This window comes from Balearica regulorum, chromosome 1 (genome assembly GCF_011004875.1).
Source record: "Balearica regulorum gibbericeps isolate bBalReg1 chromosome 1, bBalReg1.pri, whole genome shotgun sequence".
NCBI classification, from domain to species: Eukaryota; Metazoa; Chordata; class Aves; order Gruiformes; family Gruidae; genus Balearica; species Balearica regulorum.
The window spans coordinates 149,900,258-149,916,393 of record NC_046184.1 but is presented as its reverse complement, the minus strand read 5'-3'; the positions used below and the strand labels follow the sequence as shown (position 1 = coordinate 149,916,393).

The following is a 16,136-nucleotide window of genomic DNA, read 5'->3' as shown; positions in this document are numbered from 1 at the left end:
CCCGTGTTGTGTGTAATTAAGTCACCAATTCCTCATTTTGTACTGACAACAAATTATAACATGTTATTCAGGGGGCAGTTTATTGAATGTCTTCTCATACTCCAACAGTATAAATTAAAGCTGGCATGACTAAATGTTAAAATAAAATTAATACTTTTAAACCACCAAACTCTGTATTTCTGCTATGAATTATTGTTATACTTGAATATGTATGTAAAAAAAACACCAAAAAACAAAACCCCACTAAAAAAACTCCCAAAAAACCCAAGCCCAAAACCAACAAAACCCAACAAACAAACAACAAAAACCCCAAAACCCCCCACAAAACAAACTCCCCAAACCCACCAACAAAACAAAAACCCACTCCCTAACAAAACCTCAAACCATACACCCTACCAAAACCTTCAAAAAAACGACACAAAAATGTAAGCCAATTTCAATGTGATGTCTTAAAATGGCAGTCCACAAACTGGACTCCTAAAAAACAAGGAGTACCTCTGGGTCTTCAGTCTTGAGGTCTGGCTGTCAAGTGCCATTAGGTACACTCACACCTTGTTGTCCACAGTAGCTACAGCAGCTGAATAAAACTGGAAGAAAATGTCAGACAGGTATACACAGCCTCTATCCTGTTCTCACTGGCGTTTCTTCTTCTGCAACCTTTGGAAGCCTTAAAACGATCTTTATAGAGTGACATATGCATGTTCCCTTTACCCCCGGCACCTCATGGGTCTGAAAGATGTCCTCAGCTGAAGCGTTTCACAGTTCACATAAACACATTTAGGCCTTTGGTTTCTTTGTGATGTTTTTTTGTTTGTTTTGGGGTTTTTGTCTGTTTTGTTTTTACCACCCCTTCCACAAATTTGAAACAAACAGGCCTGAAAATGCCACAGATTTCTAATGCTTTATCAACAGTGACCCAGTTGAACTGATTTCATTTCCCTAATGACAAATGCATAATATGTTTTGGATGCTTTACCATTATATCAAAAAATGATACAGCTTAAAGATTCTCTTCCCTTGGAAAGATGTTCACAGTAGTCCTCAAGGGTTATGCTTTTTAGAGATTTTTCTTTTCCTTTCCAACTTAATTAGATCACACTGCCCGCTTTGGTTTTGAACCATAGGAGCACAGTTGCAGAGTAGGAGTTTTACTGATGGACTCCAATGCTTCACTGCTTAAACAGGAGCTCTTGGTAAAATATTCGTACAATTCTTCTAAAATTGTAGTCTGTGGCAGCTGAAGGTGAAATAGGTTATTTCTTTTTGGACAGGGTAGTGAAGAGTAGTTCCATTTTGATGCTCAAAATCAGACTTTTAAAACAAGTGCATGTTCACTGCCTAAAGTAATATGAAGTGAGAAGAAAAAGAGTTCATAAGTGATAGTTCTTCCTTACCTATTTCATCACTTGCTTCCTGAGATGATTTGAAATAATTGATGTGAAGATCAGTTAGATAAAGCTGATTTTTTTGTTGTTGGCTTGGGGTTTTTTTTATTATTCTTGATACCAGCAATCTGGTTTCTGGCAAAACATTTATTAAATGTTGGCTCTGTTTTCAGTGACTGTTAATACAAAGGTAGGTTTTATCTTGAGCATTTCTGACTTTCATTGAAGAGCTTTCAAAATGATACAATAAAAACACATTTTGCAAGTTGAGAGAAGTGCTGTAAGCATGTAACATGCATAGTAACAAGGAGAATGGCTTTCAGAGTTAGTAACATGCGCATAGGTGTATAAAATAACATTATTTACAGAACTTTAATAGATCATTGGCTTGACTGGGACTAAAAAATGCTTTTATTCTTAAGGACTTTGCTGGCTTAAGGATTTTGAGTTGACTTTAAGGCTAAAACCAAGTCTCACAAAATTGGCCAGAAGAATAGTCTATAGCCTTCTTGTGAATAACAGTCTTGCAGAAGTCAAGATGATATTTTACTAAACATTGTTCTACAGTATCCCAGAATTGTCCATCTCCAAGTCATTTCACAGATAACATAAGGCACATGCAAATACAGCTTCAAATTTTTTATGAGTGCCTTTAATAATTTTTTTTTTCTTCTTCAGTACCTCCATCCCAGATTTTTCTCCCCCCTAGTCTTCATTCTCTCTGCCAGATACTTAATACATTCAACTTGATGGTTTTAAATTGTATGGTTATGGAAAGTCATGACAAGGCAGAAGATAACATATCCTACTTAATTTTGTTTGTCCAGAGCCAAGTACAGTGGTGCCTGGGTCTCTGGTGAACCTCTCCAAAACTGCTTCTGTGCACAATATGGTAAACCTTTATAAAGTTATTCTAGTTAGCCTTAAGTTGTAGGCAACATTTTTTAAATCAGGAAAACAAATTTGTATTTGTAGTCCTTTTTAGTTCAGTGCAATAGAAATGTCTCGCTTCACTGTGTCAGCTTCTCTGGCCTGACCTATAGTAATGGAATTGGCATAGCTGTTCTTTACAAGAAAAGTCCATATGTTTAAGCTGTAGAAACTTGTTTGTATGCTTCTGATCAAAGCTTTTCTGCTTAGTACTTTCTGACTAGCAAGTACAGTGATGGATGCAGGTACTTAGAGGACTTAGTGACCCGTTTAGTCCTTTCTGGCACTATGACACATGTTGAAGGCGGAAATTGAAGGTCATTCCTTTATAGGAAGGAATGTAATTTCCTGTCATAGGGAAGGTGGTAGGTTCTACCCTTACTAGTCACTTAGGAAGCACACAGAACACATGCAATGATATGGCTGGAAAATAAAGATAGATGATACGAAGGAAAGTAGTTTTATTGCAATATTTTGTAAAAGTGAGTGGTTATACTGATCATACTTGTTTAGCATTAACAAAAACACAAGATCAAACATTTTTGTCCAGATTCAGGTATTACAGATTCCAAGTATACTAAATTATTGGGGGTTTTTGAGCTTTTCACATAGAAAAGGACATAGCTAACAAATTTTAGTTGCTGTTGATTTTGCAGTATGTTACTAAAACGTCATGTTGATCATAGATTTCTATATTTGTCACTGTGTACCTGATGGCTTGAATGCTTATGCCAGCTTCTATGTCTGTGCTATTTTGAAACAGATTTAATTTTTTGTACTTTTTTCAGCAAAACTGTAACATGAAAAACTTGTTTAATGTTTCTTTATTTTATCACTAATCTGCCATCCTATGCTGGGTAAAGCTACTTCTTGCTGCTGTGTTCACAGTGGCTTACAGAATTCTAGCCCCTGATGTGAGTTACATACAAACCTCACACAATTTTCTTGTTATCATTTGTTCTTCTTGTATGGTCCTTACCTAAGTAAAGCTTTGCATAATCTTTTACACATTTTCAATTAATTGCACTGTGGCTTAATTGCAAAGCTAGCTCAAGGCTTCTTAGTGGGCACAAGTAAATGTAAAACTTTTTTTCTTTACCTCATAAAAAGGGAAGAGGTGTGGAGGTCAATTACAAGATGCATTTGTTCCGTGCCTCCAGTAGACGCTGTCCTAGGCATCCAAACAGTTAATCCTCTGCAAAGCTGTAGCTAGGATAGCTTTCCACAGGTCTGGCTTGCGGAGAGTTTAAGTTGCCTGCTGTCTTAAATAACTGCCAACTTTGTGCTAGAACGCCCAAGTTGTTTGCATTTGTTTCTAGCTAACAATTATATGGCCACCTGGATAATCACAGACCTAGCTGTATCCTGATGCAGAGAAGGGAAATTTAGTTTTTGGCCCTGTTCATCTGAATTGTCACATGCCATTAAAGGAACCATTCCTATAGGAGCTGCTGTGTGTCAAAAAGTCAGCAGGTATTTAAAAAACAACAAAAATTACATGGATGGAGGTAGGAAGACAGGAAAGTGTTCACTTCTGCTTTGACAGACTAGGATTGAGCAGTAAGTTACTGACTGACCACAAAGCTTTTGAACTGACATTTTCACTCTGCAAAAAATCCACCACAGCTTGTTGAAAACTAGCTTTAGAAAGGGTTGTGAAGGATTAGGTAGAAAGAAACAGCATGAAACTCAGGTCAGAGTTCAGCTCTGCATTGGCTGCAGGTAGCTTTAGCTGTTGCTTTGCTCATTTTTCTGAGCCACTGTGCTCGAATTACCTGCCACCTGCAAGCAGCACTCAGCAGCTTCTCTGAACATTTCTTTCGTCAGCTTCCAGTGTACCCCTTTTCTTTGGTTTCATGACAGTACTGTGCTGTGGGAAGCGGATGCTTACGTTCAGAGGCATAACTTGAGGCAGTCGTATATTTTTTTCTTATTCATGGCTCATCTGTAGGAGGCATGCCAAAGTTCAACAGACCAATTAACTTTACCTCATGCTGCTACTTTGCGTTATTGCCCCAACACAAGAAATCCTGCAAAACAATTTGATTAAATTTTATTTACTGCTGAAGCTTGCAGTATCAACAGTGACCAAAATAAGGAGAATTTATTCCACATCACACTTCAACACACAGCACAATTAACTATTTCTGTGTTGCAGGTGGAATCCTAGTGACATTGTTAGCCATGCAGGCAGGGCTTTGAATGAACCTGAGCTGGGAGGTCACGTCCTCCAGCGCTCGCTGTGTCAGGCCGTCTTTGGATACTAATGATGTTGCTACTACAGGTTGCCTTCTATGAAGAGCTCTCTTGGTGCTGCCCTGGGGTTTATAGTGAATGGAAATACCAATTTCTGTTGATATGAGAGCAAATAGCAGAGCAGTATGCTACATGAAATTTTATTTCTCTGCACTTTTTTATGTGAGAGTAAGTCCTCACTAATGTGACACATCTGCTAAGATTGTATCTCTAGTTTTCTGGGCTGTTTTGACTTCTTGTAGGCAGCTGGTCATCTCCGCTTTAGAGATTAACAGCTGTAGACCAAAGAGAACATGGTGACATACAAGAAGTAGATATATTTTGTGGCGTCTGCTTGACCATGCTAACTGTCAAATATCATTACTCTGTCAAGACTGTAAAACTTGGAGTGATGGAGTCATGCATCACGTGTTCCTGTGTTTATGCTGATAGTTAATTATTCTGTGTGATGAGGTTTGACTTGCAGTAATTTCTCCTTGTTTTCATCACTATTGACATTGTAAGCTTGAGCGGTCAATACAATTTAATTATAAATTATTTTGCAAGATTTTTTGTGTTGGGCAATAATGCAAAGATGCAGCGTGGGATAAACTTTGACATGGCTCCCACAGATGAGCCAGTATGTACTCACAGGAGCTGTGAGCTTGCCCAATAGACTTAAAAGTTACAGTTAATCTAAAGAAACATGACTATGTATGCAAGAGCACTTCACTGAGGGTTCAGAAAGTAAGCTAAATATTTTACCTTGCTAACTTTGCCGCTGTTTTTAAAGATTTATTATCAGAATGCGTACTTAGGATGTAATTTTTTAATATGAAGGAGATGCTTGTGTTTCGAAGGCTTTTAACTATTTAAAATTTTTCGTTGCCTAAAAGATTCCTGAAAATAGGTACATTCCACATGGGTAAATTAAGCCACTTAGATACACCATCACCCTAACTATTCTGCTTTTTTGTATTAGAGAGAGGTCAGGAAGCAAAGGATTGTGTACTTGCTTTGTCAAATGAAATTTGGGAATTGGGGAAGAAGGGAAACCTTAACAGGAAACACATTAATATTTCAGTGTTCTCAGCTAGTTAAGAGCAGGTGATAACTTCCCATTTGATTTTTTTTCCCCCCTTACGGGTTGTATCTCATATACAGCCTGTGCTGTTTAAACAAATGTAGTTAGGTTTAAATTCAGAAAAAGGAAAATTTGGGCAAGTTTGCGTATTTTCTTTTTAATTTGAAAGTCAAGGATGCTTTTACCCTGGTTTTGGGAAAAGGATTAATTTAAAACTGGAAAAAAAGTTGATTGTCACAGATACCGTGAAAGTTAAACCTTACAGAGGACTAACAATAATTAATACATTATAAAAATACAGCTTTATTTTATATTGGTATCATTTGCTATTGCTTGTTAATTATTAACCACCTGAGAAAATGGTTAAAATAAATGTGTTTGAGTGTACCATTTGACCAGTAGTGTTCTGTTCTAGGGCAAGACAGCCTTATGCCACTCAATATTGTTTTCTGTTAGAATAGCAGCTAGCCTTGACTTTTCCAGGTTCTTTCACATTTCAGTGCTGAGTCTTAAAAAACCCAAACTTTCCTTTTGTAACACAAAGAATTACTTTGCCTTTTTCCATCCAGCCATTGCCATTCTTGCATCACCTTTTGACTACTTTTCTTGGATGACCTTGGTAGGGGATTTGTTCTTTTTCTTTCTTAAGCATCACTATGTCTCATTTGATCTTATGTTTAAATTTTTTTTTGGCATTTGCTTATCCATGTTCTTTTTTTTTAAATAGTTCTGGCTAACTGTGATTCATGTTACATAGAAGACAGAAAGACATTTTTATATTTACAGTAGTTGTGTTATGAAAGGCTTGCAGGTTGAGGTTTGTTGAATATCAGATACTGCTTGTAAGAATGAGTCTGTTTTTTGTTGGTTTGATTTTATTCTAATTTAACAAAAAAAATTTTTTTTCCCCCTAGTACCTCTAACTTTTGCATTCTTATCTCATGCAATGCATTTTGCAGCCCTGGTAGGCTGAAGCTCTTCTCATATTAGGATTTGCTTAAGATTTGCGTGATTATCAATGTTAACCAACTAATATCTTGGGATTCTTTTAGGTTTTATATTTAAGACTGATTCTGGTGTACTGTACACCTTACTGAGTTTTTTTTCAGTTCTTTAAATTTGCTGGCATGAGCTGAGCTCTTTGAAGTTCTGAAGTACAGAGATAGCAACTTTCCTGATGGCCTGTTACAAAACCAAAGTTGAGCGAAGTCCTATGTGCTTGTTTTCCTTGTATCAAATACCATTTATGATACCTGTATGTGTCTTCTGAACTACCTTGATAGAAATGACTGCCATGCTTGTTCTGGAAATAGACCATTTTATGAAAATGGGTAAATAGCTGAAAATAAAAACAAGCCTGGCTACTGGATGAATAGACAGCAAACCACAATTCATTTAGCTTAAGATAGAAATAAACTGAAGTAGAAAAAGGTGGAGAGAAAAGAAGCCCTGATTGATGATACATTTGGCCTTTGAACTTAAAATCTGTTACAGCCTTCCTTCTCTTTTTCTCTCTCTGTTCTCTTGTGCTAGGAATAATTGTTAAACTAAGAATCCTGGGTTTTGATCTAGTCTATGCTTATGACAATGGTGTAACTGTTTAGCTTTGTTGTACTAGTCTCCTGTTGTGTTGAATACATATTTCCTATGGGTGATTTGAATCTTTAGGTTTGTTTACACTGCAGCCACAGAAATGCAACAAATATAATTAGTTAAGATTGGGATTTGTACTACCTGGGCAATCTATTGCCAAACCTAAGCTACCTTATTTTAAATTACCTTAGGCATCAGTACACCTTCATTGATTGTAAGCTACTCTAGTGTGTTGGTTACTTATATTTCATAATGGGGAGGTGGGAGGGGGGGCACCCTGAAATCTCTGTGTTGGAGATTTTTTTTTTTAAAGCTAAAATGCTGTATTATCCAAAGTACAGCATAGAACAAAGGCAATAGGGGAAAAAGGAGAAAAGTTGCATGCCCATATCTTGGCATATATATTTAAAATATAGATAATGATACTAATCCTTTTAATATTTCATTGACAAGTGGCTTACAAAGAAAAACACAGTATTTATTTTTCCCAAAAGGTTCCTCCTGGTATTAAAAAAATGTTTCTGTCACCTTTGCTTGGGATTCCATTTAAGAAAAATGTTCTGAAGCTGGTAGTCACTTAAAAACTTGAGGGTAATAGAATGTTGCATATACTTTTGCAGCTCCTAAACATCTCTGAAGTACTCATAACTAAAATTTTTACAAGTGTCAACACCCACACAGACTTCTGTGTCTGCGTCAACAGTGTTGGTATATATTATGCTTTAGTTTTTGTTGTCGTAAAAATTTGGTTTTCAACAGGTTTGCATACATCTGTAGGTAGCAATATAGGAAGTTCTGAGTTCCAGTGCTAGGAAATGCAGAAAGTGCTTGTTTCTTGTGTCTAATGCTTTCTCATTTAATATGTTATGTGGGAAAATAATGCTTGCTTTCCCCCCCCCCCCCCCCCCCCTTCATTTTTCTGTAGTGGACCAGATCTATCATCTAGCATCTCCTGCTTCTCCTCCAAATTACATGTATAATCCTATAAAAACATTAAAGACCAACACTATTGGGACATTAAACATGCTGGGTAAGTGGAAACCTTTTTTCTTACTTTGTTAGACATAGTATAACCTGGATAGAGTTTTGGTGGGAGGGGAAGATGGAGCAGATGAGTTGAACATTTCAAAAAGTAGATTCTTTCAGAAAAATAAGGAGAGGTTCCCCTCTGAAGATTTGTGTACTTTTCCTTTAAATATACCTGCAGATGAACTCTGGCAACATGTAAGCTCAGCTATCAAAGCACAAGAACTTCATGCCTGTAACTTGGCTATGGAGTAATAACTGCAATAATTGTAGAAGTCATAGAAACAATTAATTGCATGGAATTTTTATAGCAAAGTTGTGTGCTTGACTGCACTTCTCATTTCGGTGACTGGAACATTCCCACGTTTGCCACGAATGACTCTTCCTTTCCATCACAGCAAATGTTGAACTAGGTGGAACTTCATTGGCGCTGTAAACCCTGAACATCAAGAGTACTGCACCCTTTCGTGCATGCCTTGGCTAGCAAATTCTGCAAGGACATTTAATATCTACCTTCATACTAGATAATTACAAGGCAGCATTTTGAGCTTTGTCTATTGGTTTTGATGCTGGGAATGGGCCTATGAAAAGAAGGCCTCAAGCCTTCACTACTTTTTTCCTCCCATCATTGATCCATTTGGCATATGCTGCAGCTTGAACTGGATGTCAGTGATCCTAAGAGTTATTCTAAGTCAAAAATAACCACTGGGCATAAGCTCAGCTGAGTTTCTCATTTGAGTGATGCTCTAGTGAGTACAATTCTGAGAATTAAATGATTTAGAAGCTATTGAGTTACCAGACAGTTGTACGGCATAGATGAGAGATTTCTTTGATTGGCCATGCCAACTTGAAGGCCAGAAAGTCATTGAAATGGAGTGCAGAACAATCTCAAGTGATGGGTAGGATCATCCAGTCTATTTAAAGGGGTATAATAAAGGGAAAATGACTGATTTTTTTGTCCTATGGCATGTTATTCTGTATCAGTTTCCTTGTGTAGCTTATCTTTAAGTTTTGGTAATCATAATAGAATACGTTGTTTCAGAGTCCTGATTCCATAACTGGAATGGTTTATGCTTCCGTGGCCTTTATTTAGGGTGTGATATATTATGTTCTTGGATCGTGGTTCAGTGTAACTTTTAGTCCCAGAAGCAAATACATCACACATGTGGGTGCTGCTCTGCTGTTTCTCAAGTCTTCTGGCTTGGGAGTGGGAGCTATGGATGTGATTTACAGCTAGATTTATCTAGTGAGAGAAATCAAAATCTCTTTAAAAACATGTAAAATGGGATCACACTAAAGCAGTTAATGTGACTGAAAGATTCTCTTCTTTCCCTCTTGCCCAAAATTTAGGGTTAGCCAAACGTGTTGGAGCACGACTGCTGCTGGCCTCTACATCAGAGGTATATGGAGGTAAGGTGGATAAAACAGTCTTTAGAGCTCTTGAGATGTGACTGTAAAAAGATATTTATGAACCTTTGTCAGATGACTGATAGATTTTCATCACTGTCATAGCTTGATTTCTTTATCAGATACACTTCTCACAGCCTTAAATGTGGGCATTAGTACTTGCTTTAAGTCTCTAACTAGAGTGGTAGAAGGAGGCTCAGACTTTTCTATGTCTTAGTTTATGGCTCATTTTCAAAAGGGCTTGTGGGGGAATTTTGGGTGTTGAAATCTGATTAAAATCCAGATGCCATAATGAAAACTGGTGAAGAAAGATAATTTCAGTAGCAAATCTGCTTCTCTCTTCCCAGTGTACTTATGAATTGTATTGTTACAATTTAGCAATCACTCTAGTGTGTGCAGCACAGTGCAAGAGACAAGGACATAACCTCCAAGCTAAGAAAATAGTGATTGTGCATGCATGCCATTGTGGTGTCTCTTAAAACATAATATTGAGCAGTGGTGCCATATTTCTCCTTCGTTCTGCCGTTACTAAGAGGTAGAGTAGCAAGAGAATGACCGAACTGCTAGCTGCATGAAACAAGAAGCTTTAGCACTTCCTTGGGGGGTGTGACAGACCCTGTACCTACTAGAGGAAACTTTCCGCTGTTGCAAACTGTTGCCTAATTGATAACAGCAGTAATTGCAAGGTTAGTGGAGATATGCAGGCACAGTCACCTGCTCAACATCAGTAGTTGTGAGAGTCTAGACTTTAAAAAACAAACAAGCAAACACAAAATAATCATCTCTGTAACAAGATACAAAGCTTTGTGAGGAAAAAGTGAGGAAGGACAAAGAACATACCTCAGGGAGTACACTTGTGGTGGAGTAACTTCACTTGGTAAGATTCAAAGCAAATACCCAAGCAAGAGATCTACTAAGATGACTGGGCAACAAATAAGCAGCTTGAATATCTCTTGGCTTTGATTATCCATGGTCAGGCTCCACAAAGAAAAATGGTAGACTCTTCTGTAATTGAACAAACTCCCGTCTGGAACAGGTGACTAACAGGCAAAAAAAACCCCCAATTTTTGGAGCCTCCTTGCTCTGCTCAGTCTGCCTGGTTATCAGGCTTTGTTGTGTCACTAAAGCCAGTGGAGTCTATTCACATCATGCTCTGATTAAACAGACAAAGTCAATTTGCTGAAAAATAAAGGATGGAAAATTAAGTCAGAAAATGTTAGCTGTTTCCACGGGAGTTCTCAAAGCACTGTTGTATAGAGAGCTTCCAAGTGATTCATAAGGCTGCCTCTGCCAGAAAGGAGGCAGAAGCTGAAGCGTCCTTCCACATCACAGCACCTTCTGGGGCCCTTTTAAGAGTGCTATGGGCTTTTGTGATTGTGTAAAACATCTCTGCATTTGTCATTGCTCTGTGGCTGTCATATGGCAGGAATTCATCTCAAATCATGTCAGTGAGGAGCAGAAAAACTGCAAGGGTTAATCAGAACTGACCATCAACATTGTTTCATAAATTAAACTGTAATTTGAAAGTCTAGTAGTAATGCATGCAAACTTCAAATCCAGTGAGGAGGGTAAGGCAGCACAGATAGCTAAGTGGGGAAATGTAACAAAGTGATTGTATTGTTTCAAGCATGCAGAGGGACAGAGCTTCCAGGGAGTTTTTTGGTTAGTTTGTTTATTTTTTTAATCAAGAGTTTCTGTACTGGGTCAAATCAAAGGATTGTCTAGCTTCATTGTTTGTGCCCAGTGGTAGCTAGGATAAACAGAAGAAACATAGCAAGTACATTGTGGTACATCGCTCTACTCCTTCTTCTTTAAGAAGTGCAGTACTTTCGCGTTTTGTCCATTTTTCTTTCCTTCTTACTTTATAAAACTTGAAAATGCTTTACTTTTTTTTTTCCAAATACAGTAAAAAGCCCTGCCTATATAACCTATAATATTTCCTCTGAATTACGTTATATGAGTCTTACTTGTTCCCTTGAGGTGGTCTGTCTTTGCAGAGAAGAGTTGAGTTTAACCCTCAGTTCACAGACTCTTTTAGGGGAAAGTAGGTGGTGGCTGGTTTTTGCTTGTACTCAGTTATCTTGAGTCTCACATCTTCCATAACTGTCATTTTTGTGGTTCTAGTGAAAACACTTTTAAGGAATGGTGTTGAAACTTAGTATCTTTTAAATGCATAGTTCAGAGAGAAGCTGAACTATATAACACCAGTGATCTACTGAAAGAGTCATGATATATATAGTCACCTTATTGATAGAAGATCATTTAAGGTGGGTTTGTTTTTTTCCTTCCCATAGATCCTGAAGTTCACCCTCAAAATGAGGATTACTGGGGCCATGTGAATCCAATAGGCCCAAGAGCCTGCTATGATGAAGGAAAGCGGGTTGCAGAGACCATGTGCTATGCATACATGAAACAGGTATTAAATGTGTATCAGATTCAATGGATTTTCTGTAATCACAAAGGTCAAATGTGTGGTGAAAATGGACTATGTGGATTTGGAGGTAGGAGGGCAAAAGAGGATGTCTTGAGTAGGAGCGTTTATACTGTAGCTGCAAAATCTATTCTCTTTAATGCAAAAGTTTTATTGCTCCCATCCATTATGTTTTTTCAGATGAGCAGTGTTCTTCAAGAAAATGTGCTTTAGTCTTCTTGATAGACTATGTCTTTCAGTATTGTAAATAGATTTTAGACAGATTAAATTGAGATGACCTAACTAATTTGGGAGCCAGATAGCAGAGTTGTTTTAAGTTGATTCTGTACTGAGAAGTAAATTGAAATCAGAATACACAAGTAAAAATTAGGAAGTTCTTTAATGAATACCCATATAGGAGCAAGGTATTTTAAATCACTTTAGAACTGTCTTAAAATTATGTAGGTATAAATACAGCCCTTAACAAAAAATATGAATAGTTGGCTATGTAATGCACTTTTTCAAAGACAGTAACATGAGGATAAAAATGTATTTAAAAATATGTTTGTGAAATGATACATGCCAATTTCGGTAGGTTTTATAATCAACAAGTAGAAAGTCCTCATTAACTTAATGCAGCATTGACTCTTTACCTGTGTGTGAATCTTACTCAGTTGCTGTCCAGCTAGTCTCTGGAGGACTTTTCAATTAGAAAATGTGGCACACTAAAGAAAATCGTATCACCGTTTCTTGGTGTTTGCAGCCTTAATATACAAAGGTATAAATCAATCAAAGGTAGTATATTTTGTAGAATTTGAACTTTTAAATGATAAAATGCTAAGGACTTTTACAAACTTTGAAAACAGAATTAAACTTAAGTGGTAGGACTGTAGGGATGGTATTTCAGTGCAGACGTTGTCATAATTTCCTCTTATCTGTTCTGCCAGACAGGGAAGGCAGAGGTTCGTGTCTCCTTTGTTCTCTTTTAAATCATTTACGGTACGATATGGGGTAGTGCTCTTGTTCAGGATGATGTCTTCTGTACTTCATTGTAGAAGAATATTCCTCGTGGGTCTGGAAATCCATTCGCAGTTGAATATTGTAGTTTTTATGAGAAATGCTGGTGCTGTAGGGTATTGAATTTTTTGTGGTACCACTGCAGTATTCTTTTAGAAGGGCAAGACTGCAGGTCATTTTGAAAATCATGGGCTGTACCTTAAAGCCACAAGATGAGTCACGACTCTATCCCATAAATTTTATGCAGGATTTACAAAGGGTAGTAAAGGTTTGTAAGGTGGAACTGCGGTGCACACATACATTAAGTGAAAATTTGTGATGCAAATGAGTTCTCCGTCCTAGGGGCAGCTCTGTGAGATATTTCTTGTACTTTATTATGGCCTGGTGAAGTCTGCGCAAACTTGTCCCACAGTTATATTCTGAAACACTCTTGAGCTGTTTTTGTTTTTTGGTTTTTTTCAGAGTGTAGATGATACACTGTTACTAGTGGAAGAAATATTCTCTTTCCCTAGTGAGGAAATTCTATGGAAATAAGTCTTGTGCTTTTAAGAGGGTTTTCACATGGGAGTGACCTAGCCCAAAACAATTGGATTTACAGGATTTCAGGCTAAAATACTTCCAGAATCTTCTCAGGTTCAATAAAAAGAAGAAACAAACAAACTTATTTCTGCATTTTCTTGTCACTTCTTCCAAAGATTTCCATCATCATGCACATCGTTAGGTACCTTAAATACCTAATCATATTTCAAAAAAATTTAAAATAAAAATTAACTTCTACATTATACTTCTAGACAGGCTGTTTGAATCAGAACAGTGCTTGAATCTAGTCAAAGATGACTCTTTATTCACAGTTGTCAGAGTTCCTCAGTAGCCTGTCCTGGCTACTGTACACCTTTTTGGTGTGCTCTTTTCTGCTGGCAATGTTGTTTTGTTCACTTATTTTGGCCCGATGAATTAAGCATTTCTTGACTTTATCTCGTCTTCACAACTGCTATCTTTAAACAAGCCTAGCAGTACTTCCTTATCAGAGTCCAAGGGCAGTAGTAGTATTAAGTAATATAGAAGCATCTGCTTTAAAGGAGAGGTGGGCAGTGAAATACTTGCTGGAGAAATGCAGAGCTCACAAATTCAAAGCATGTACACAAGTTCATGTCATCCCATCTGAGTGTGTAGTTTGAGTGTATGTTTGCTATAGGCTTCTGGGAACAGCTCTCCCTCCATAAATTCTTATAGGAGCATAGGTCAGCCATGCTCCTTAGTGTGAGTGGAAGTACTTGCTTCTGGAACCTTTCTCAAGCCACAGGACGCTTTAGTTCCATGCCCTGTTCATCTGGAAACCAAGTTGCATCCTCTGATTTAGACTTCTTCAGAATTCCCTTCTCTTCATCTTTTACAGTACGTGCTAGCGCTCCCTCCTGGAAAGGCTTTTTCGGTTCACTTAATTGCCTTAACAAGATGCAAGGCATAGTTTTGAAGCTCTCTTATAATAACAGCTTGTTGATCTGTTTGCTTTCTTCATTCTGTACTGTTATCTTTATTCTGCCTATCCTTTCCTGTCCTTCTAAAGTGCTTTTTTTGCATAAACTTCGTATAGAGATGTGTGACTTGCTATAGATGTGATATGATTGCACAGCCAGTAATTCTTCTCTTCCACAGAACTTCTATTTTACTAGATAAGGTAATACCACCATTTTCCAAAATGAACAGCATTTTTCAAATGCATGTAAGGTCTTCCTGGACATATATAGATGGAGAAAACATACAGGTGCGGGGGGGGTGGTATAAAGAGGTGGGAGGGAAGTTTCAGCACATAGTACTGCAATACAGATTTTGTGCTTTGTTCCAGAGTTGCTATTCACTACACATTTAACCTTTTTAAAAAATGTGGTTGGAATTATGGAACTACCTGAAAATCCAAATATTCATGTACGCTCCAACTCTGGCTTTTTAAATACTACTCAGCATTTGATACTACCTTCATGGCAGGATTCCGATACGTTTGCATAGGCATGTCATAAATATAAATACACAGCATTTTAAATGCTTAGCATATTACCAGTGTTTTGTTAACTAGATGTAATTTCTCCTCTTATACTATCGATGTGTAAGGAAATTCTCCAGAGCTGAAGCAACATATCAGGTCACCATGGAATGTTGCAGGGAAATTTTTCATCTCCTTCCACTTTCTTCATCCTTTTTTCATACCAACTGTGTGACTGCAGGCTTCAGTGATCGCAAATGGGCTTAGTTGTACATGATGTGGTGTGATAGTTTTCAAATTGCTTTAGAATAGCTTAGATCTTCCAATTAAGAATTCCATTGGATGCCTTTCTAAGCATATAGGAGTGAATTGAGTTATAATCCAATATTAAGTATAACCTTCTTTAAGTGGACAAGTGTTGTGCTGTGCATTATAGAATATTCTATGACCAGGACTGTGAAGACTCAAGGTGCTAAAAAAATCTTAGTAGGTAACAGAAGAAAGGAAGGCTGTTAGAGGTGAAGTTTATTTAATTAATGTGAGAGAATAACACATGCAAACTGATGTTGAAATTTGTTAAATATAGAAGTGCATTGCAATTGCTACATGAGGCTGATTTTCTGTTTTCTGAAAGCTGTACTTTCCCTCTAATCTTTAATTCACAAATTGAGTTGGCTTCATAAAAAGCCTTGATATAAAATGTAGGGGTAATGAAAACTGTTGATCGAATTGCAACTGAAAGGGCATTGAATAGTGAATAACCAGGTAGTTATTGAGTAATTAGATTGAAAACAAATAGCTATGTTGAATTAAAACAGTTTGCTTTAATGTCTTTTGGGAGTTTATCCTGTATTCTCTAATTATTGCTTCTCATTTTCTTTCCTTGATACTCAATATAGATTATTTTTAAGCTGGCAGCATTCATTTTTGGTGTTGTCATATAAAGTTTGCTAGCAGTTTGCTTAAGAAAAGATGCAGAATTGATCCTTTTTGTAGAAAAATAGAGTTTAATTGTTTGTAGTTCTGACATCACAGGGGCAGGAGAGGAAGCATTGCATCTCTTTGGGG

The 16,136-nt window shown here is 37.3% G+C and overlaps 1 protein-coding gene across 4 annotated transcripts in view; it reads left to right on the top strand.

Moving 5' to 3' along the window:
- Nucleotides 1-16,136, top strand: part of UXS1 (UDP-glucuronate decarboxylase 1) — a 62,444-nt gene that overhangs the window by 28,382 nt on the left and 17,926 nt on the right. For all 4 annotated transcript variants that reach the window (XM_075739054.1, XM_075739063.1, XM_075739071.1 and 1 more), the window contains 3 exons: nucleotides 8,153-8,257; nucleotides 9,604-9,663; nucleotides 11,955-12,076. In XM_075739054.1, the coding sequence (XP_075595169.1) occupies nucleotides 8,153-8,257; nucleotides 9,604-9,663; nucleotides 11,955-12,076 (287 nt within the window). The remainder of the gene's footprint in view (nucleotides 1-8,152; nucleotides 8,258-9,603; nucleotides 9,664-11,954; nucleotides 12,077-16,136) is intronic.